Source organism: Macrobrachium rosenbergii, chromosome 20 (genome assembly GCF_040412425.1).
Source record: "Macrobrachium rosenbergii isolate ZJJX-2024 chromosome 20, ASM4041242v1, whole genome shotgun sequence".
Taxonomy (NCBI): Eukaryota; Metazoa; Arthropoda; class Malacostraca; order Decapoda; family Palaemonidae; genus Macrobrachium; species Macrobrachium rosenbergii.
The window spans coordinates 28,444,146-28,469,563 of NC_089760.1; the positions used below are offsets into that span (position 1 = coordinate 28,444,146).

Below are 25,418 nucleotides of genomic sequence, written 5' to 3' on the forward strand. Positions count from 1 at the left end.
TTCATTAGTTTGATGTTTTCTTATGTGAAGCTCTTCACATGACAGTCAACTCACTGTTTCAAGCTTACTCAGTTTTAAACTAAAACAACGAAACAGTTCTTCCTCACCGAGCTGTGTCAAGATTTTTGGTTTCTTCTTTTTCAGCCTTATACAGCTCGGTTAGCCACTCACACTTGAGGTTGAACTATCGCTTCTTGATTTGTAAACATTGCTTTTGCAGTCTCACTTCCATTCAGCAACCTTTTTCTGAACCTCCGCTGCCATCCTTGCTGTACCTTGTCCTTGATTCCTTTCTTCTCCGATTGTTCTGTGTTCTTACTTGTTGCTCCAATTACTTATATATATATATATATATATATATATGTATATATATATATATATATATATATATATATATATATATATATATATATATATATATATATATATATATATATATATACATATATCAGTAACTCACATACATCCCGCCACCATCCTTGCTTGAAACTTGATAAACAGTTTCCTCATTTTAAATTACTTTCGCAACTTCTTTAACTTTCACCTCTCCTATAAACATTTTCACACGCTTTCGACGTTGCCTGCAGTTTTCCTTTAGTATCAGTGATCAACGCATTTGCAAACATCAAAATTTCACATTCTGTCCATTATTTGTCGTTGTTCCCTCGCTCCTCCTGTGTTTTCTCTTATGATTCTCTGAGATCGTAGATGCACCAAGAACAAATTCTTGTGACGTAAAGTCTTGCTTTTCACAGTTTATCCAATATTTGACTTAGGATTTCATATGTAACTTTGTAAAGCTTAATAAGAACCCATACCAATGTTCTCAAATTGGACTCGTACGTACTACTGAAAGGGATTCTCATCTTCTCTTCCCTGTCTTTTAAATTTTTAATGTAAGGAAAGGCTGATCTGTATGTATTCCTGTAATATTTAATATATATATATATATATATATATATATATATATATATATATATATATATATATACATATTTATATATATAAATATATATTTATATATATATATATATTATATATATATATATATATATATATTTATATATATATATATATATATATATATATATATATATATATATATATGTGTTGTGTGTATGTATGTTTATGTATGTATGTATGTATATCTGAAACCGATCCCAGGGTATGATACACACTGATTGGCTGGTTGGGAATCAAAAGTTATTTGTCTCTACGTGGTGAGACAGGGTACGATTTCTTTGTACCGATCTGCTGCAACTCCGATGTTTTTCTGTCCTGTCACGAGAGAAAAAAAACATTAATCTTGTCATTTTATTTGTTTGTAATTTGAAACTTATTATTTTTAGTGTACCACTGAATACCTGTTATTTACTGATCACTGAATATTTATTTTAAATCATTTTATACTCTCTGCAAGACAAGTAAAATGAACGTAAGCTACGTATACAAAAAGTCTTTTTGATCTCGAGAAAGAGAGTAGAATCACAAAGAGCGCAGAATACCCATTTAAGGCTTCCAATTCTTTTCTTTGGCCGGGGGAAAGAAGATCCAATTGTCCCTCGCTTTCTTTAAATGCATCAAAACCTGATTCTCCTCCATCTCGACGCAAAAGCGGTGTTTGTCCGGCGATCTCGAATCTCATTGGATGGCAGTTCAGGAACTCTCTTTATCTCCTTGCGCTGTTGAGTGGCGTTTGGCTTTTATTTCCTCCATTGTTTTCATTTACTCCGGTCTTCTGTGTGGAAATGAGAAATCTCTTTTTCACGATTCTGCTATTTCACGACGCCTAGGGGAAATATGTATGATAAAAAACGACGATTGTTTTCCTGCATTCACTTCAAAATAAAGCTGCAAATGTTGGTAGGAAAAGTTCAAAGTTGAAAATAAGTAATTAGTTTAAATCTCACGAAGATGTGAAAAGAAAATAATTTTACTTCTATTGGAAGCTTTTTTTAAAAAATACGAAAATTTTTACATTCCTTTTAGAATCTACAGACCTTTCCTTTGCCATTCATATCTGTTTTATTTTAGTTCAATTATTAAGCTTGTAAAGTTACCTCTATTACATATTTGTCATTAGAGATACAAAGAAACCTTAAAGTACATGAAAGAAACGTTTTAAGAATTCCAGTTAATTTTAGCACTTAAGGAAAAAGAGTTAGTTATAATTTTCTATCTTTAAATCCAATGTATTGCCGTAGGAAAACCCACTCTGTGATCTGAAAAACCTTCTAGTATTCCTTGTCTGGCAGTCCTAACCCAATGTGTTGCAGTATAAGAAGCCTTTGTACTGCGATCTGGAAACCCTTCGAATGGCAGTCTCGAACCGCTTGTGAAGAGATTTCGAAACCCTTCTGTATGACGTCTCAGAATCCATTGCCATGCGATCCGGAACCTATTGCCTGACGAGCTTGGAACCCATTGTCTGCCGATTTGACAACCCCATTGTATCACGATTTGGAAACTATTGTGTGGCGATTTGGGAACCCATTGTCTAGCTATCGCGAAACCCATGGGCTTGCGATCTGAAATCCAATTGCATGACGAGCTGAACCCATTGCTCCGTGATCTCGAAATTCATTGTCTTGTGAAATCAAAATCCATTGTCTGGTGATTTCGCAGCCTCGATACCCACTGTCAAGTCATCTCAAAACCTATTGTCTAACGATCTCGAAACGCATTATTTTAAAGGGAGCTCTTCCTTTTGTCTTTTATCCCGTTGCATCGTTGATTGAAGTTTGGGGTCGCTGTTTTATTTTTCAGTTTTAGATCTCTGTAAAAGAAAACTATTGTGACGGTTTTATCTCTCCGTCCGCACTTTTTCTGCCCGCCCTTAGATCTTGAAAAGTACAGAGGCTAGAGGGCTGCAAAATGGTACGTTTGATCATCCACCGTCCAATCATCAAACATACCAAATTAAAGCCCTCTAGTCTCAGTAGTTTTTATTTTATCTGAGGTTAAAGTTAGCCATAACCGTGCTTCTGGCAACGATATAGGATAGGTCACCACCGGGTCGTTGTTAAAGAATCATGGGCCGCGGTTCATATAGCATTATACTGAGACCACCGAAAGATGGATCTACGTATTTTCGGTGGTCTTGATTATACGCTGCAGCGACTGTACAGAAAACTCGATTGCGCCGAAGAAATTTGGCGTATTTTTTAGGCTACTTGTTTAGTTTTTAGTTTATTCGTTACAGCAAAAAATCAGCATGCTGTGATTTTTTTGTTTGTTTGTTTGTTTGTTTGTTCTGATGAGGTTGATAGATTAAGTTGACTATCTGCCATCACCAGCTTGTGTAAATTTTCCTTTTCTTAAAGACGAGGAAAATGTGCTCTTGCTTGAATGTAATTTTATACTATTTTGGGAATTTATCCGCTGGGTTTCACTGTCATTATCGTTCACTTTGAAGAGACGAAAATCATAAAACAAGCAAATAATAGTTAACAGATCGGCAGCGGTCAGATTCACAAAACGGTTCAGTGTCCCCCCCCTCTCTCTCTCTCTCTCTCTCTCTCTCTCTCTCTCTCTCTCTCTCTCTCTCTCTCTCTCTCTCTAAGACATTTGATTCATTCTATTCTGTTTCTAAGCTTTTGAGAAGGGAATCTGCATCAAGAAGGAATATGATATCTTCTGTTTTTGTAAATATAAAGATATATATTTTATTTTTATATATGTATATATATATATATATATATATATATATATATATATATATATATATATAATAAGTGTGAAACTGAGAAATGGGGAGGACCCTAAAAGAATTCCATTTGCTGTCCCCAGGAAAAAGGATCCAATTGTCTTTCCCGTTCTTTAAATGCATCAAAAACTGATACTCCATTTCACTGCAATATCGGTGTTTGTGTGGAGATCTCAAAACCCATTGGACAGGAACTCTTGATCTGTCATTTATTCCGTCGTTTCGTTAAAAAGAGAATGCTTATGGCTCCTTTCATTCTATATTTTTGATGTTCCTGAGTGGGACAATAGAAAGCTTAAAAGTGTTGTTTTTCCTTATAAATAGGTCATTCTCTTAAGTAATAGATTTGTTCTGGGGGAAAGTGGTTTTACACGAGCTGGGACTATTGCTTTTTAAGTAGCTTGTTATTAAAAATATATATATATATATATATATATATATATATATATATATATATATATATATATATATATATATATATGTATATACCAGTATATAATATATATGCATATGTATATATGTATACTTTATATATATATATATATATATATATGTATATATATATATATATATATATATATATATATATATATATATATATATATATATATATAACATTTTTAATAACAAGCTATAGTCTGCAGAGAGAGAAAGAGAGACAGAGATAGAGCATAGTGAAGGTAAACATCATGCGGTATGCAGGAAGTTTGTCCCGTTGTTAATGAGTTTTCGTTCTAGTTTATGAAGTGGTCATGTTGTGCAAGTTTTACACCGGGGCTGTATTGGAGATTCAGCAGTTTAAGCAAATATATGGCTGCTATCATTAATTTTTTTACGGAACTGTTCATTATTTTGGCAAACGCCGTAATGTTTAATACATACATACATATGTGTATGTATGTATGTGTATGCATGTATATATATATATATATATATATATATATATATATATATATATATATATATATATATATATATATATATATATATGTATGTATGTATGTATGTATGTATGGTTTGTATGTATGCATGTATGTGCGTTAACTGTATGCCGATAGAAAAATTGACTCCCCTCTTTTGCTTATTTCCTTTCCTCTTTGTCATATTTGTTATCGATAAGTTTGTATTGATCTCAGTACTTGAAGGCATCATCTGAATTGCCTTTAAATGAAGCATTTGTAATATCCTCCGATATAGGAAAATGATATCTCAGAATTGCGTCGTAGTCCATTTTTTCAGAACTATTACGCATTCGCAAAAAAAAAAAAAAATGGAACAGCAAGGGCAATAATGTCAGTAATTCTTTAATGTACCGGATATGTGAGCCACCGCTGAACGTTTAGTATTTTATACTTATTCAGATGGAGGGTAAATTACATGGTGTATGAGAGAGAGAGAGAGAGAGAGAGAGAGAGAGAGAGAGAGAGAGAGGAAGAAGGGGAAGTGGGTGAGAGGATGAATATTCCAGGTGGTAAACTGTAACTGCAATCAATTTCTGCTTACAATTCCACCGGGTTTTGCTTTATAACCTCCATTTAAACTTCGTTAACTATTCATGAGTAATGTTTGCGCAACTATGCAGTTATGTACATGTCCTTGTCAGGTGAAACGGCTTGCTCGTTTTCCAAATAATGCATTGCAGTGCAAGGTAACTGTGATAAAAAAAACAGATCGTGTTCTTTTTATGTTTGGGTCTGGGTTATTTGCTGGATGCTTTTCTATCAGCCTCTTAAAAAATATTTATTTTATTGGATTTTCGTATACTTATATTATAACGAGGCGGCAAGTAAGAGGCAGGTTCAAGGTATTCTAATTTATTGGCGCAAAATCTCTGACAGGTGAAGAACTCTTGCTAGCGGAAAAGTAGAATTTGACACTAGAGGAAGACAGAGGGACATCTATATACAGTCAGATGCGTTTTTCTCACACCTGAAGAATGGTTAACACTGGAGGGAAAGCAGCCTTAACAATAAATTAAGAGAAATAAAAGAAACTGTAGACCCGTGGCCATCATCCTATCAGAATTGCCGAAGGTTTTCAGTAATGTTGACACGGCTAAGAATTGGTCACACTAAACTGACACATGGTTACCTGATGAGTAACCCCCATGCCCCTATACCTATGTGCGAAATATGTAATATACAAATAACAGTAAAGCATATTTTAAAGGTATGTCCAAAATATAGAATCCAAAGAGACATTTTATTTAGAAGATATTCCTTTAAAGATATACTGTCAGAAAATGACAAATTTTCACTTTTTAATATTTTAAAATTCCTTAAATTTAATCATTTATACGATAAAATATAAGATTCATAGAATAATTTATAATATATTCCTAATTAACTTAATTAGTTCTTAGATAAACATATGTCGCTAGGTTTAATTAAATTATTAGGGTTTAAATAGCTTGTCTAATCCTTCGGGCCAGCCCTAGGAGAGTTAATATTAACTCAGTGGTCTGGTTAAACTAACGTTAAAAAAAAAAAGTTCTATATACAAATTAGAAAGAGGTTTCAAATACAGACCGCTAGAAAGCTTGCAATGCCTTACATACATTAGTAATTACAGTTCTAACAAGGACATAAAGTATCTTCTGATAAATGCATAAAAGATCGCTTGAAACAGGAGCTCTGGATCCGAGTTTCCTGAGAGTCTCGGCGCGTCATGTAGATTTTTGTCTTGAAGCGACGATGCCCCAAGGGTCCCGGTGACAGCTCTGGACCTCACAGTATAATTGATGTTTAACTAGATTGTCGCACCTGTATCCAGGTCTTCTTATTAGAACAGGTGATAACTAGAAAAGAACGGAGAAAAAATAGAGTGGATTTACGTACGAATCTTTAGGTACACTTATTCAAGGTTGGAAGGTCGTACGGTCAGGGTAAACGGAAGCAGCACAGAGTTCCAAAGCCTGAAAATAGTGGAAAAGAAATTGTGCTCTGACTGATGTTGCCTTGATTATGCTAATAGGTAAATGAGTTTTCTGTGAGCATGTTACAGGTTTCGCGGGAGAGGTGGTCGGGCATTAGATCAGGAGAGGAATTAAAAACAAAACTTAAAAAAAAACATGAAAAATTAGAAGATGCATTTTTACTTCCAAATTGATACAGTTGAAAGCGAGTTTTTTTATTCATTAAATTTTTGCTAATAGAAGAGACCTTAGGGAACATTAGATTGCCAGACCAAACTCTTTCACTGCTATATATGTCAAAGGATATCCCTTCTGAATTGACAGGAAAAAGTAAAATCTTAAAATGTGATATGTTAAATGATAAGGGAACACAAAAATATGTAGCGCTCCTAAGTCCAGATGTGTGTGATACAGAGAACTAATCATATCAGTTAACTCCTGTGTTTACTATTTTCTTTATAAACGGAAGTTTCTTAAAAATCACGAAAGTATTTCCTTTGAACTTTATCGTTCAACTTTCATCGAATTTATGCCTTTCTGGTCACAGTGTTCCATTACAAGATGTGGACAGAATTTATTAACCAATAACTATAAAACTTCTTCTCGGCTTTGATCTCAATTTAAAGCTGCACTTTGTTCGCAAGACGTAACGTTTCTTGCTAGGTTTTATTCAGTTCATTAGTTTGAATTTCTTGGATATTTCTTTGGAAATGTTAGTTTGAATTTCTTGGATATTTCTTTGCAAATGTTAGTTTGAATTTCTTAGATATTTCTTTGTGAATGTTAGCATTTTTTATTGGTCAAAATGCACGTTTTTGTGTGTTCCAGCTTATTGTTTTTGTCCTTATGCTGTCAGGTTGTTTTTCAAGAAAGGAATCGCTTCCCATTGTACACTTTGCTTTAAGGAAAAATGCTTTTATTTATGATTTTTAGATTTTGATATTTGGTTGTCATTGAATTTTTTTTTGTTAGCGTTCACTGATAGACTAATGGCTACGTTTAAGCCGCTTGTGTGAAAAGGCAGTCGGTAGTGATTAAAATTAGTGACATGGAAGGGTAATGCTAGTGGAAGAGGATTGCATTGTGTGAAAAAATGAAAATGATCATAAAATACGGGGTTTCGTTATAATATACACGTTTTCCTAGGAAATTTTCACCTTTACGTGATGACTAAGAATCATGATTTAGATAAACGCTCTTTTTAAATGGGCATTATAATAGGTGACAACGCTTATTGAAGCGCACAGCCCAAAGGATATGCATGGTGTATTTACACTTATGTTTTACAAACATACATTCATACATACTATATATATATATATATATATATATATATATATATATATATATATATATATATATATATATATATAGTATATATATATATATATATATATATATATATATATATATATATATATATATATATATATTGTATATATACAAATATATATTTTATATATATAATTATAATTTTGTGTGAATGATTATTTCAATATCTATGAAAATGCACATAAAAATATCAATGAAAACAGAACAGCGTGCATGTTTACCGTACGTTGTAATTAAATGTGTCATTAAATGTCTTCCATCCAATCTATCTTTTAGAATTGAACGGTTATTTGACAAAGGATCAGCCGTAAGGGATCAAGACTGTAAAATTGAAGTTTTCCGACAGAGGATGTGATCTTTTCTCTCTATTTTCTTCATTACCTTCGTACTCTTATCCACTGTAATTCATTGTCTTTTCTTGTGGGTTACCGTGAGTAATTATATATTTTTTTCTCGCCTTTTTGCCACTAGAGTGGCCCAGCCTTTAGGTTTCATAGCGAGTATTTAGGAATGCTGTTGCGTGCTCCACACTCTTTTTCTTGGCCTATGAGAGCCGACTGGATATGTGGATCGCTGGTCGGGAGCAGTCCACGAACCTATAAAACGCGTGAGGAACGTTCACAAAGGTCGCCACATCTTTCGACAACATATCCCCTAACCTCCGCAGTTTAGAAACTTGCTGTATAACTCTTGCTTCCACTTACTGCTAAACTAAAAACATCTATAAAGAAAAGGTCTAGCCAAGACGTAAGTATTAACCAAAATATGGCGCTTCGTTTTTCATTTATTTCACGAGTATTTTTGTCTCACTTGCACGTTGATGAAAGGTACTATTATATATATATATATATATATATATATATATATATATATATATATATATATATATATATATATATATATATATATATTACACCATTTGGAAACAGATAAGAATATTCCGGGTAGGAATATTACGTAACATACCGATTGGTCTATCTTCAGAAGGCGATGGGGGATTCAGCCTTTTTTTTTTCATCTCTCTCTCTCTCTTGCGAACTCAAAAGATCTCTTTCGTTCTCGCATATTTCTCTCTCTCATTCCACATTAAGAAATGAAATGGGTCGTATAAGGAAAACTCAATCTTTCCTACCAAAAATAGACTTATTATTTAAAGCAACCCAACAAGTAATGAACAAACAAAGCAAAGATTAAAATGCATCATAAATGAAATTGTCAATTAAGAAAAACATCTAACTCAAGATTTAGTCTCAGTCCAACTAAAAATCTGATTATGGCTAATAGCCTGCAAATTCAAAAATTCTCACATATTCCATTATAGACTTTGTAAAGTCTAGTCTCAAGTCTCCCACATAAAATACTAGACATTGCAAAGGTTTGCGTCTGTCTTTCTCTATGATCACACCAACATGATAACATCATATATTGCCCTAAAGTCATCATATAAAAAATTAAGCACAAAATAATACTCCCAAAAATATACAAGTGCAAAAACATAATAATGAAAAGTCTAAAATGCATGATAAATGGCATATGGTAAAATATAGAACACAATAAAATAGAATATTGAAATGGTAAAATGCTATCCACTTCAAATGTCTTGAAATATGGTAAAAGACCATAAGTCCACAATTCATAGTCTGAACTGTTATTCTGCCAATTCTAAGAGCTTGCCACACTCAAAGATAATGTCTTCACGATCTCGCTCTAGTTCTGCTAATGAACGACCAAACTAATTTTTGGGCAGAATTAGACACAAAATCGAGATTCTGTAACACACGAACTCATGTATGCGCATAGCAACTTGGTCATATGACTCGGCCAATATCGCGTGTTCATCACATTAACTGCTGAGATGATCAACTATTTGCTGAATAACGATTCTGCAAGTACGAGCTCACGACAGTACCATCTCACAATAAAATTCTTCCATCACACTCTGTACCTTCCAATGTTAAATATTTTAAATATATATATATTTATATATATATATATATATATATATATATATATATATATATATGTATATATATGTATGTATATGTATGTATATATATATATATATATATATATATATATATATATATATATATATATATATATATATATATTACTAAAGTCATTCAAACCGGATGGTATCAAATGGAGTATTTATTCAGGGAAAAGTTACTCCATTTGATACCATCCAGTTTGAATGAGGTCCTTTTAGTAATTCTACTAATGCACAGAACAATTGTGTAATTGATAAAGTTAATATTTATATATATATATGCATATATATATATATATATATATATATATATATATATATATATATATATACATATATACTGTATATATATATTGTGTGTGTGTTTGTGTGTGTGTGTGCCTGTTTCACGACTAAGTCGTAATATCCCTCGCAACGTAACCAAGGAAGAGGTCGCTACCCGAATTTAGCATGAACCTCTCTCTCTCTCTCTCTCTCTCTCTCTCTCTCTCTCTCTCTCTCTCTCTCTCTCTCTCTCTCTCATTTGCATGAAGAATATTCCATTTTTATATTGCAAGGTCTTTTCATTTTTAGCAAAATATATTAGTCATGGAAATGATAGCGGTGTTCACCGGAATTTTATTTAGTATTGAGAAAAAACAAATATTTTCTTTTTTATTGAAATTCTATTTCTGCAGGTTTAATTTGCATTTTCTGTTCAGGAATTGTTATTCTCCGAAAACTCTGCCACTAATCTGATTTGCATTTTCTGTGTTTTGCGCCCTGTGCAATTTATCTGCAAAAACTGTTCGAAATATATTTTTTCTTAGTGAAAAGAAAGAATTGGTTAAAATGGAAATCTCAATCTATTTCTGGTATGGACTTTTACCTCTAAAGAAAATATTAAAGTTTTATATGAAAATGAAAATGAGAATAAATATCAAATATAAATTGAACGAAAGACTGTGGTCACTTCATATCTCTTTACAGCTATGCGTAGTTACAAGAGTACGTTATTATGGTTCCTTGAACCACTTCTGCTCATGGTGCGCCTGCAAGTTAAGATCTCCTCCTCACGCTTCCACATCATAGCCCCCTCCCCCCAGTCATTTATTTTGCATTGTTATAAATCACAATTTACAAAGTAAGAGTAGTAATAAAAATTTTAAAAAGATATTATTATTATTATTATTATTATTATTATTATTATTATTATTATTATTATTATTATTCAAAACAGTTATATGGAAAACGCCCAATGCTTTCAACTAACAAGTCAAGCTTCCCAATAATGTGAAGCCTATATGGGAATCAGTCAAAAATGGTTGAAGAATTTTTGTAATAATAAAAGATATATATGTAAAGAAAAATATTTTTTTGCAGTGGACATGATGCTAGGGTTTAAAATGTATTACTTTCAATTTTATTAGAATTATCCTATACTAGGTGTCATCAATAGAACCAACTTGCTGCTAGGGCTGTTAGAAGCAGTAATAGTACTTCACAGTAGTAATTATGGTATTTCATAGAAAGTATTCATCATATATATATATATATATATATATATATATATATATATATATATATATATATATATATATATATATATATATATATATATTATATATATATATTATATATATTGTTTCATTTAGTAGTTAATGCGTTCTCCTTGTTTCGCCGTTTTCTCACAGTTTTAACCTATTTTGAGAATGTTTGCTGTGAATAGAAAATGCCTTTTAGGTGTTTCCATGCAATTTTCCACACTAAGGTAATAATAATAATAATAATAATAATAATAATAATAATAATAATAATAATAATAATAATAATGCAAGATATAATGCATTTACAACGTCGGGCGTTTAAGATGTTATTGAAAATATTTCGGCAAATATCTATCAGTACAACTTCGTATTAAAGGTCAGTATCTTATAATGGAATTAAGTTGTTATCGGAGAATCGAATAATCAGCGTTCTTAGGATTAGTAGTAAACGTGTATTCCAACATTAGTTATTCATTTTAAATATATTATATGCACACACGCGTACACACAAACATATATATATATGTGTGTGTGTGTGCATCTGTATGTATATATGTAATATAAAATTTAAAATGAAGAGCGAATGCCTAAATACATCGTTACTACTAATACTAAGAACACTGTTTATTTGATTCTCCAATAACAACATAATTCCTTTATATACATGTATTACACACTATATATATAATATATATATATATATATATATATATATATATATATATATATATATATATATATATGTGTGTGTGTGTGTGTATGTATATATATATATATATATATATATATATATATATATATATATATTTATATGTATATATATATATGAACCCGAATATATATATATATATATATATAATATTGGCTTATATTAACCATGGTTATCAGTGAACCCGTGAACCCGTAACGTTACGTTACTGGGAAGTAATTAAGCGAATGGAGCTCCCTATTTATGGATCGACAGGAAGACATATTGAGAGACATCATCGGTATCCGAAAACAAAGAAAGATGAAAATACTCACTCACGCAGAAAGAGAGAGAGAGAGAGAGAGAGAGAGAGAGAGAGAGAGAGTAGCTCTAATGCGATATCTTTGATTTCAGATATAATTGACATTTCTGATAGCTTGTCGTCTGCTTCCCGTTGGCATTGCCCAATTAGTGGTTTGCAGTCCGGCCGATAATGATGTGGAGTTTAGTGGCTATGAATGATGATGATTTCGCATGTCATCGGGAATAATTTGCCGTTGCTTGTGGGTGTAAGTGTGCACGAATTGGAGAGAGAGAGAGAGAGAGAGATTAAAGTAAAATCAGATTATATATGAATAAATATTTTCCATGAACAAAAGCTCAGTTGGCCATGGGCTTGGATTACTATGATTCTCTTAAATTATATACACCTCGTTATATCGCTTAGATTTACACACATACATGTATATATTTGTATATATATATATATATATATATATATATATATATATATATATATATATATATATGTATGTATGTATGTATTTATGTGTGTATGTATATATATAATATATACAATATATATATATATATATATATATATATATATATATATATATATATATATGTGTGTGTGTGTGTGTGTGTGTGTGTGTGTGAACAAAAAAAAACAGATTGAGAACACTTACCTCTTTGAAGTGTTGGTAGCCGTGGCTTTTCCTCTCTCTCTCTCTCTCTCTCTCTCTCTCTCTCTCTCTCTCTCTCTCTCTCTCTCTCTCTCTCTCTCTCTCTCTAAAACCCTACATTTAATTTAGTCTGTGTAAATTAAACTGTGTTAAGAAAAATAAGGTTTATTCTACAAACTAACAACGTGACAGGTTAATTGAAAGATATGATGATAACAAATTACTGAATTACATTAGTCAGTCATAAAATGATAATAAAACCCCAGTCACTGTGAGATTTCTCAATGTCTATTTATTACCAATTCGCTAAAGTGGCCTCGTTCAAGTGCCTGACTTAGCATGGCTACTTATGGCTGTCCATGAAACATCTTTAGAGAGAGAAATCATCTCTCGTGAATTTTAGAGCCAACTTAGCTCACAACATTATACCACATAGAAATAGATGTTGAAAGAAATAATAAAATGATTGCCACTACAATATAAGTACTATTTAAGCGTAACACTCACCATACAGCAAGGGAATCTGATCCCAGAGTCCTTAGGAGTCCTTTCTCACTTGACTTTTCAAAACTCCGACACTTAGCTTATGAGCCAATGTACAGAACACACAAACACACGAATACCTTCTCCCTACACACCCAAATTCTGGTTATACCCGGGCAGAAGCTTCTAAAACTTTCGATACAGAACGCTGACGGCTCTTCCGTTCCCAGGACTGTATCCAAGGGACTTTTACCCGGGCACTTCGTGCTGAACTCCGCAGATCATCAGGCGTTCACCCTCTGGAATGCGCTGAATTCCGCAAGAACCTTACATTGCCTCATAGTGACACGAGCAATAGACATATATATATATATATATATATATATATATATATATATATATATATATATATATATATATATATACATACATACATACATACACACATACACGTGTGTGTGCGTGTGTTCGGATATCGAACTCACTTTACGCGGAGAAAAACGTACATCCAAAGGAAATTATATATTAATATTATGAAGGTTCTTATTCAGACCAAGATTCAAATCTCTGCTTTTTCGGGTTGGAACTAGGTGTATATTCTTGTTGGTTGATCGATTACAAGTCACTTGTCACCCTTTCCAGCCCAAAAAGATATTTATCTCGCTTGATTCTTAATGAATGTAAGTTATACCCAAGCTATAGTGACTTAAATATTAATAAGTTATTTTCGGCTTCGTATTTAAAAATCATATTTAAAATTAGTAAAAACTATGGTAAATATACAGTACAGTTATATGTACTGTATGTGTAGAAATATGGGAATATGTAAATATAAATGATTGTATTGTATTATATTTCTTGGTTATTCTTGTATGCTATAGTTTTTTCACTCATGCACTTTTTATTTTAAAAAAAATATCCTGGACTGGGGCTGAAAATAATTTCCTGGATTTTTATCTTTAAGTACGTTTAAACATATACAAAGAAGGAAAGACTAAATAGATGCTTGACTTCAAGTACACTGAAAATAAGAATTTATGAGAAGTATTATGATTGTAGCTGCAACAGTGGTTGTGATAGTAGTAGTGGTAACTGTGGTATTAGTAATGTTAGAGCTTGTTATTACGAAATTGAGAAACTCAGACTTTTCCGTATTTATAAGTCATATGTATTGTAATATATTTCTATTGACATTTTACGCTTCAGTTTAACTCTTCTTATTAACAATAACTTAAAATTTTAAGTAAGTGGTTAAAATAGTTCTCACACCTTTTCCAGATTTACCCTCAATTTCCATCAAAGTTAATACACTTCTTTTATCCTCATGGCCAGTTAATCCTCATGGCCAGTTAATATGTAGCAGCAGTACCGTTGAAACTCATTATGAATATTGGAAGAGTAAAAACACTCGTATAAATACACAGTATGTTCCTGGTAATAATTCTTTATAGTTTGAAGGTATACATTTTACCAGTCAACACCAAATAAGTCTTCACTTTTGCTCTCTTGTTACGTTAACCAGCCCCGTCTCTTCTCAAAGTTTTACGAAGTAGAATTAGGCAAGGCTGACTGCTTTAATCCCCGGAGTGAGCTGGAGCATGTGATCAAGGAAAGGTTAAAATGTCGAGGCTCCAAAATAATCTCCTGGGTATTAAGGAAAGCGATTCATAGCCTTAGCCGACTTTTTGCCGACTTACGCTTTTTATCGTACGTCAAAACTGTTAGGATCCAGCTTCGTGGGTTCGCTTCGTTAGGTGAACGTGCATCAAGATGAACTTTTTCGAAGGTGGCAATCCAGTGCAGTAATATTGCTTAGGGGAAAATGATGAGATTATCCTTTTGTGATCTGGATAGCTCGCTCTCTCCCCTTAGAGACCTCCGTTTGTCTCCTTGTACTCAACTGCAACGTAGCAACGTATTTATAATCTGGGTATTTGATGTAGATATGTAAATGGGTTTCTGGTGCGTGTGTATGCGTGTGTGTGTGTGTGTGTGTGTGAGAGAGAGAGAGAGAGAGAGAGAGAGAGAGAGAGAGAGAGAGAGAGAGAGAGAGAGTGAGTGTTATTACTGACAAACCATTGCATAACTGCAAAGAACCCCAGGCATCGTTTTTCAAGATAAACACACAGATGAAATAGAAAAGTCGAACCAAGCAATTATAACGTTTTTAACGTCTTCACGCTTATAGCCATTGAAACCCTCCTAAAGAGAACGGGAGCATAAAGGGAGAATATATTTCGAAAATTTGATTATGCAGCACGAAACTTTCGTGCTGGTTCGAAGTGGCTGTATGTAGAGATTATTAGAAAAGTTTTGCGGGAAATGGAAAGAGTTTATAAGTAGGTGTTATTGGGACTGGAGAAGCCCTGAATGTGAAATAGAATAGATTTTCCTTAAATATTGCTATATATGAAGTAAATTTATAACAGTGATCGATTAAGTATTATATTACAGGAGAAAATATGATTAACAAATTTCTCCTCGTAATCATTTCCATATTATTTGCAATTGAAAGACCGAGTCAGAATAGAATCTTGGATTTTGTGGAATTGCCCATGGCAGAGATATTTAAGAAGTGTCATTTATTCGGAAAGCGAGTGGGTTAAAAAAGGAAGACCGGACATGACAGCAGCATCCATCATTTATATCTGAATTAAGGAGGAGTCTGATTTATAGTTGTTTCATAGTGTCCCAATGTCTCCATATGTATACGCAAAATTCTTCATTATCACGTTAATCTACACATTTATTGAGTCATAGAAAGCTTCTTGCTTTCACTGTAAGCTTTCCTGGATATATTTTTTAACGTCATAACTTTCATGCTGCTCCATTTTCGAAATGCTTGTATTGAATCCCATTCAAAAGACAGTGTTCTTTCATTCTCTCTATATGCCAGACCACTTCAATACAAATTTTTTTTTATCATCTTGCCTATATAAAATTGTAAAATTTGCGTGGAAGTGGGTTTTGCTTATTGTCTTCGTAGCTTTTGTTTTCCACTGTCAGCAATTAAGACTTTGTCATCGGCATCTGACTGGCTTTCCACCTTTCATTCACACCCACTTCTCTTAAAGTGCTGCACGAATGGTTGATTGGCCATGTGCTTCTCCTAATCATTCCATTTTTGTTTATGTTGAGGAGCTAGGGGAACTGAGACGCATTTGTCTAAGCAATTCCTAAAGTGCATTTTCAAATATTGGCGTAAATGATGATCAAGCATTGCAGAAAGGTGTTTGCTTCCCACTGAAGGATATTCTTGACACAGAACGCAAAACTATACAGTAGATGATATGTTATGTTTTTCAGTTAGAGTATTTAAATGCACGTTTGGGTTGCGCGGCTATTCTGTCCCTCGTGTAAGAGTGTTAAATGCACGTTTGGGTTGCGCGGCTATGCTGTCCCTCGTGTAAGAGTGTTAAATGCACGTTTGGGTTGCGCAACTGTGCCTCGTGTAAGAGAGTGTTGTCAACGTCTTTTGTGTAGTGCAAAGACAGTAATTCAATTAGATTATTTATGTTCGTCGTTGCTGACCGTTGTTTTTGCAGTGCCACAGTATGAAAACCAAGCAATCAGCCTGTAACTTCAACTTCGCTTCTTATGCAGCAATATGAAAAGCGATTAAGCGCTAGGCAGATTTGTATCTCGCCTCGTGATGCAGTGTTGCTGATGCTGAAAATCATGTATAATAGGTCACATTAGGTGTATTAAACGTCGGGCAAAATCTGCATTGACTCAGTCAAGAATGTGAAAGCCGACGGAAGAGGCTTTGCAGCGCTTAAAATGAAAGTGATTAGTGTCTTTGGGAATACTCTTTTCTGTTTATGAATTTATCCTTTTCCAGTAAGTGTTTATCCCAGTTCATCATTTAATCTTTAAAGCTAGTGTTTTGTTCAGTTTGAAATGTTAGTTTATTTTTCTTTTTTGTTTATAAATACACTTTTACGTCCCTACTAACGCTCTCGCTCTCTCTTTCTCTGATTTCGTACAGGTTAAATAAAATATCTGGCTCCGTGAGAGCGAAAACTGAAGCAGATTTGCATGCGCCTAAAAATGTTAGAAATATTCACGGCACGATGATTGAAAAGATGAAGCAAGAGGGCTCAATAAATTGAACTCTACCTTGAGAGTTTATGCACTCGTGCCGGTTTTAGCCTGAAAAGCAGGCCCGGCTCACTAAAATAGCAGGCATATAATAAAAAAAGGGCTAATAGTTTATTTTTTCTTTGTTTTTGAGAAGGGTGAAAACAGATTTTTTCTTCTCAAGACTGTCAAGCAGTTAATAACATGTTCTTGGTTTAAGGTATAGAGGTATTAATAATTGCATTTTCCTTTTTCATGACTGTTACTCTCTTAGTAAATACACTTTCTTTGTATTTGCATGTTACGGGTCAGTTAATGAATACGCTTTGCTCTCAGCCTGTTAAAAACATTTGTATCATGTTTGTTTTTTAAGAAGTTGCATACAATTTTTTTTATCGGTTGTTTACCAGCTAACATTCATAATGGAGTTATCGGATAAAATAAGTCTGAACTCAGTTGCTAAAGCTAGTAATCCTATAGTTACATATCAGGATTAGGTTAGGATACATACCTTTAACTACCAGTTTTGACAGGATCCGAGACGTACTTTAGCTGTTTACTAATGTGCGTTTTTCATCAGATGCTAATTATACTTCTCTGTTCTTTTCCAGAGTGGTTTAAAAAAAACACCGATCATGAGAGCCCAACTGTTGCTCTTGCTAGTCCTTCTAGCCCTTGTGATGGGCGCCAAGAGAGGAAATGTTGGCACGAAGGAAAAGCATGTTGCAAGACGGAAGGGGGTACAGAATGACAGCCCTGTGCACGAGAACGACGTCTGCTCCAGAGTGAAGGACCAAGCCCCGGTCTCCCTGGCCAAGCGGACGCAAAGGGCCCAGGTATGAATTGCTCAGAGCTTTTTTGTCTGCTTTGTTATATTTTAACATTACTTTAATTATAGTTTATATGTATGTGTATATGTAGACATGCACCGTATTATTTACACACACACACACACACACACACACACATATATATATATATATATATATATATATATATATATATATATATATATATATATATAGTATGAATATTATATAGACACAGACAGACGGCCAGAATTTTTAATTTTGCGCACGTTGATGTTGAGTATTTGATTTATTTTGATATTAGTAGTGTATGTTGGTAATTTCCTATTAATTTCTCCATACTTAAGAATCCTAGCATATTTTGATGTGTACCTTTGTCTTTTTCAATAATTCAGCTTTTCTCTAGTGTTGTTAATATATTTAACTAAAATGTTTTCTCTTTTTTCATTATACATCTCCATATAATATCCGAGATGTGCCGAAATGTGACTACATTTCTCACCGCCATCTGCTCACTAGCTAGCTTTACTAGACTTGACAATGGCCAAGAATGGCCATTTTGGTTCCAGTTCCTGGCCGTGGCACATATCCCATGTCCGTCATCCTTTCCACTTAGAGGACTGAAGTGTTGCGTTCAATTCCCGTAGCGTTTTACGTATCTAGAGGCTCCACTTACGGTTTAAAGGAATGCGAATACGAGGAGGTTTATTGTTATTCGACGCGGGCAAACAGTAACCTTGTCCCAAAAACTACAGTTGAGGATAGCGTCCTGAGCAAACATTTCATGGCTCCAAGTATTTTCATTTGTTTGCTCAGGACACTGAGAGGAAGGGAACAACAAAGCGAAGGGAAGCGGCTGATATTGTTGAATGGGATGGAGGAGTACTGAGACAAGTTTGTATTCACATAGTGCGTGAAGTTATGGATTATTCAGAAGAACATTTTTTATCGTACTTTGGGTATGTTAGCATAGTTCTGCTCTCATACACAAATTACGTTGTGGCTTTTGCTTGTACAATTGAAGAGGAACAAAATATTGCTTAGTGCAGAAGACGAATCGTGGGAATTGACGTGTCAACTAATTGTTTTTCCTTATAATAATTGTGAAGAGAAGAGAGCCAACAATAGGAATATTTATAAAAGATGAAGAAGGTGCGGACAAAAAGTGAATTGTTATATATTATATATATATATATATATATATATATATATATATATATATATATATGTATATGTATGTGTTTATATATATATATATATATATATATATATATATATATATATATATATATATATATATATATATATATATATATATATATATATATATATATATATATATATATATATATATATGGAGGCAAAAGTTGAAATGCGAAAACCAACTCAGCATTTGTGGGAGTGATGTGTTTTTGTTGTGTATGGATATAGGAAACCAATACCCGCTGCTTCTGTGAAATTTCTGTATTGTGATTGTCTAATTTATTATGAAATATTAATAGATACTATAAGAGAAGTAAAGGTTCAACGGAGATGATGTAAAGAGCTTAACATTTCAAAAAGAATGAATCAATGGACCAGAGTATTTTGAGGTGATTTTTGTGGCTTACGCAGAAGATAAAACGATGTATATCTCAGAATTTTCTTGTAGGAAGAAGGAGTAGATTCAGAAAGTTCTAAGGATGTGGGGGTATAACACCAGAATTTAAATGCCTATAGCCATTTATTTTCATGTCAGATAATTCACCAGAATTTAAATGCCTATAGCCATTTATTATCATGCCAAATAATTCAACAGAATTTAAATGCATATAGCAATTTATTTTCATGTTAGATAATTCACCAGAATTTAAATGCCCGTAGCCATTTATTATCATGCCAAATAATTCATCAGAATTTAAATGCCTATAGCCATTTATTATCAAGCCAAATAATTCACCAGAATTTAAATGCTTATGGCCATTTATTATCATGCCAAATAATTCATCAGAATTTAAATGCCAATAGCCATTTATTATCATGCCAAATAATTCACCGGAATATAAATGTCAATAGCCATTTACTGTCATGCCAAATAATTGATCAGAATTTGAATGCATATAGCCATTTATTATCATGCCAAATAATTAATCAGAACTTAAATGCTTATAGCCATTTATTATCATGGCAAATAATTTACCAGAATTTAAATGCATATAGCCATTTATTATCATGCCAAATTATTCATCAGAATTTAAATGCCTGTACCCACTAATTATTGTGATAAATGGAGTGCAATCGATCTTTATCCAATTTATTTCAAGTACAGCTTAATCGTTGACGCCGATGTCACCGAACCCATCACGTCGATTGGAGTTCGGCTTTCATTTCATTCTATCGTCTCGATCGCAACAGCTGACTGACTTCATCATGGATTCCATCAAACACGAAGGAACAAGAGAAGGTCTCGAGGCGCGGCGATTTCGTCGTTTTTCTTTTTTTCTCCATTTTCTCTTGTTTTCTCCTTTGTCGTGCAGGACCTCCCTCTCTCTTTCTCTCTCTCCTCCTCCTCCTCCTCCTCCTCCTCCTCCTCCTCCTCCTCCTCCTCCCCTTCCAAAAGCCTTAATTCAATTCCTTTAATTTTCGTTCGACCATTCTGCTCACGGAACGTCGTCCCGCGATTTTTATGGCCATTAAAGTCCTTCAACGAAATGACGTCGGGCGGTGGATGTCCTTTTCAAATTTTCCTCCAGTCGGCGTTTTCTCTACTGCGACGACTCTTTTTAAAGACGGTGTTGTCGTAAAGTGTCTCCCTGGGGAGTTTTTTTTTCCTATTTCCTCGTATTTTGTTATCTTGCTTAGTGCGTTACCTTTCACAGTAAGTATATATATATATATATATATATATATATATATATATATATATATATATATATATATATATATATATATATATATTATATATATATATATATATATATATATATATATATATATATATATATATATATATATATATATATTATATATACCTTTCATAGTATATGTATATATATATATATATATATATATATATATATATATGTATGTATACATACATATATATATTTAGTCCGTTAGAGAGCCTAAAAACCCAAAAAAAACTTGGCCTTACAAGAAAAAGTTAAAACTAATAGGTGTATCTCAAGTGATGCCAGACCCTCTTTAATGACAGGCAGGTTAAAAGAGTTTGCGACTCCCACATTGTATATATGGGATAGCGATGCCTCGTGGGCACAGCGAGAACGAGGGAGTGGAAGTGGCATGCAGACTTTAAGTTTCCACAGAAGAGCTTAAATTGTATGCAGACGAACCAGAGAACCGCATACTACGTCGTATATGAAGTAAGTACACCGTGGAAATAGGATGTCACTTATTTGTCTCCCCTACCCTCACGATCCCCTATCTAACCCAGGAGGATGGTGGACGTCTCCCCTACCCTCCCGTTCCCATACCTACGCCGCCCCCACCCGGGGCGAACAAACCGGTTTGCAGTGGGTGGGTGGCTTTGTCATGTCTCCCTTACTGTCACCCGGGGGGAGGACAAACAAGAAAAATCCACTCTGATTTTATTATTATAGAAGATACTGAGCCTGTGATTCAGCCCTGTAAAGAAGAGTTGCGACAAGAGCTTCCCCAGATACGAAAGCAAGGTCGGACAAGGCCCACTTAAACATGAAGAACCGGTAGCTACTCAGAAAGGTAGTTGCGGAGTTTAATCAGCAGCGCAGCCAGCTAGAAAAAGACAAATAACCAAACTCATTATGGTGCGGTCTTTCTAGAATGTTCAATTAATGACTTCAAATCGAAGATACAGAGCAAAGCGTTCAGATTTTCCAGTTCTCAATAATGCTGCAAAGGTCAGTGTGTGAGATTAGAAGAGACGAAGGAAGTAGGTCATATAAAAATTAAAACAAACCAAATTTCGTCTGCTCCCTTTTCAGAGGCACTACACTGATCAGCATTCAAATGGCGTCCATTATATGTATACCATTTCCTTGCTTATACGTCAAATGCTTTGTACTCTATAATGCGTGAAAAATACGTTGTGGTCACATGTATGATGTGTGATAAATGTTCACAAAATTAATACAGGCCTGCTTAACCATGGTCAGAATCGCAAAGCAGATGGTGTATGAAAACAGTATATTTGTAGTTTTGAGAATCGACATGAAGTATAGACTTATTTCTTTAGATTTGGAAAGCGTATGGCGATGTATGTCAAGGCGTATTGATGTAGTAAATGCCCAGGCATATAAAGGAAAGATATTAAGTAAAAAGTGGCAATTTATTGGAAAAGAATGATAGTCATTTATTCCAGTTACTCCCTTACTTTTAGTACCTCACCTTGTACGGTATGAAATACGAAGTATTTAGTCTGAAGGGAACACTAAGAGTGAGCATTATAGTTGTTTTATATGTAAAAGATAGTAAATTGCAGATTTTTAAAATTCATTATTTTTTTCAAACATTTAATTTGATCTTTTTGTTATGAACATAATTTTAATTAAATATTTTAAATAATATTTAGATGGGTCAAACCTTAGGAGTTACTGCTTTTAGTTTGATGAAAGCTTCCAGGATTGCTTATACCCAGAAAAAATAGCTTAGGTTTGGAATCCAGACTTAACGTTTTATTAATCTTATTTCACTCCCCATAATAACGGGAATCTGAAAAACTAAAGGTAAATGAAGTCATAAAAATCATTTGACTATAGAGTCGACAAAATATTTTCCTTAAATTATAATTTCTGCGAAAACTCCATTTGATGGTGAATGGGTTATCAGCTCCAAAATCTCTCTCTCTCTCTCTCTCTCTCTCTCTCTCTCTCTCTCTCTCTCTCTCTCTCTCTCTCTCTCTCATTAGTTAAGATTGCCATTAGCATGACCGTTAATGTCATACTCGATTATTAAAATTTGATTAATGATGTCGTTTAATGAATATCGGTTCCTCTCTTTAGTAAAGAAGCATCATTGATGTGGAGGGAACTCATAAGTTCAAGGCATGTAATGATGATGATAATTTATGAAAGTAATGACGATTATGATTATTATTATCATTTAGTACACAAATTAAAGATCTCCCATGGCGTACGAGATGTATTTTAGCCACCCTCCTCTAACTTCAGCATAAAGATAAATCTAAAAAATTTACATACGAAGGGTAGGTGGAAAGAATAGAAAAATGTTTAAAGAAACAAATAAAATGTTCAGGTTTAATATAGTTCGCAAGTTAATTAAATTTACCTCTCTGATCCATTATTCCGTGAAGAGTTGTCTATGGTTATGATCATGATTCATTTTTAGGAAAAGAAATATTGCAGCAATTGAAAAATTATAAAACAGAAAGTAAGGGAAGTATTCTTACGACAATATTTTACTGTCCAGTTGCAGAGGCAACAGCAACATGTTCGTGTGCCTCCAAGAGAAATTCTCTGTAGCAAATGCAACCTATTCGTAACTGTGGTTTTAGCAGGTGAATATATAATTTCTTGGTGAACACAGTGAAACTGACATTTTCTTTCTAAATCTGACAGGACTTCCATGAAATTAATAATAATCATACCGTTTTTCCATGTACTAGAATGTCAGGTAATTGATACCTTACCCGCAGTGGATATTAAGATTTTTAGAAGCGTAGTCTATTTAAAAAATTTCCTACATGCTTACTTACTTATATATAAATTATAATTGAAATTAATATATATTTATACACACACACTATACTGTATGTATATATATATATATATATATATATATATATATATATATATATATATATATATATACATAGTTAGTTAGTTAGTTTGAAGAATTTAGAGACAAAAATTGCATACAAACAAAAGAATCAACAGGCATAGGATCAACAGATATCATATCCTAAGTACATTTAACAGTGTTGCCATACATATTCTCTCTTTCCGTTATGTTATTAGTAAAATAAATTATTTGTATTTAATAAGAAGTATCTTTTATTTTATACATTTAACTATTCATTGCGTGTCCATGTATGGGATTTTCAATAGAGTACCGCGGGAATAGCTGAGCACAGGCACCTTCTCTTTATCAGTTTCATTAACACCGAAGATATCTCTCAAATACAGTCATGACTTTTTTTTTTGTGTTAGCTTTGAGTTTGCATCGTTTTGGGAACAACCAAGCAAACCTTCCTTTCGAATTGCTCTTTTTTGACATTTTAGCCCATGGGCACGCTATTCTCGTAGAAATTCTCTGACCCAGTTCATGACCTTTTGATCTTTTAGCCTACGCAAGAATATTTGAATATAAAGATAAAAAGATCATCCTTACAGTATTTTTACTTCCAAATTTTTTTTATCAAGGGGTCTGTTAACATATTTAGAGAGCCAGTATAAAAGAGTGTTAGAAATCCCCTTTAACCGATGCGTTCACTTTTTTTTTTTTTTTTTTGTATTCTCGTCATAGGCCTTTGATCTCAACGGTTAACGGTTCGCGAATAAATATTTATAGCTCGGCTCGCCTCATGATTCACACATTTAAAGTTGTGCCATAACTCAGCCAGCCGGGGGAAAACGGTGGAGTGTTTGTTTCTCTTGTGACGAAGCCATTGTTCCATAGTGTTTGTCGGGCTCTTCCATTTTGTTGGTGTGTTGAATGGGCCTTCACGTGATCCTTGCGGCGGTTTCAGTTTCGTTCATGAAGCGAATTGCGACAGAAAGATATTTCAAACCCAATTTTAAAAGGTACATGAAGTTGAGGTTGCGAAACGTACCAGTTCAAGTCAAGTAAAGACAACTTAATATTTTGTTTTCCTTTTGTTTATTTACGCATATTTATTTATTTTGTTATTTATTTATTTCTTTATTTGTTCTTTTCTGAAGCACTTAATTATTACATGATATATATGTCTTCAAGAACAGAACACGTC

The 25,418-nt window shown here is 33.4% G+C and overlaps 1 protein-coding gene across 8 annotated transcripts in view; it reads left to right on the forward strand.

The window, feature by feature from the left end:
• The window catches only part of LOC136849181 (uncharacterized), a 1,024,479-nt gene that overhangs the window by 607,653 nt on the left and 391,408 nt on the right, over nt 1–25,418 (forward strand). For all 8 annotated transcript variants that reach the window (XM_067122296.1, XM_067122298.1, XM_067122295.1 and 5 more), the window contains one exon: nt 18,296–18,520. In XM_067122296.1, the coding sequence (XP_066978397.1) occupies nt 18,320–18,520 (201 nt within the window). In that variant the 5' untranslated portion in view covers nt 18,296–18,319. The remainder of the gene's footprint in view (nt 1–18,295; nt 18,521–25,418) is intronic.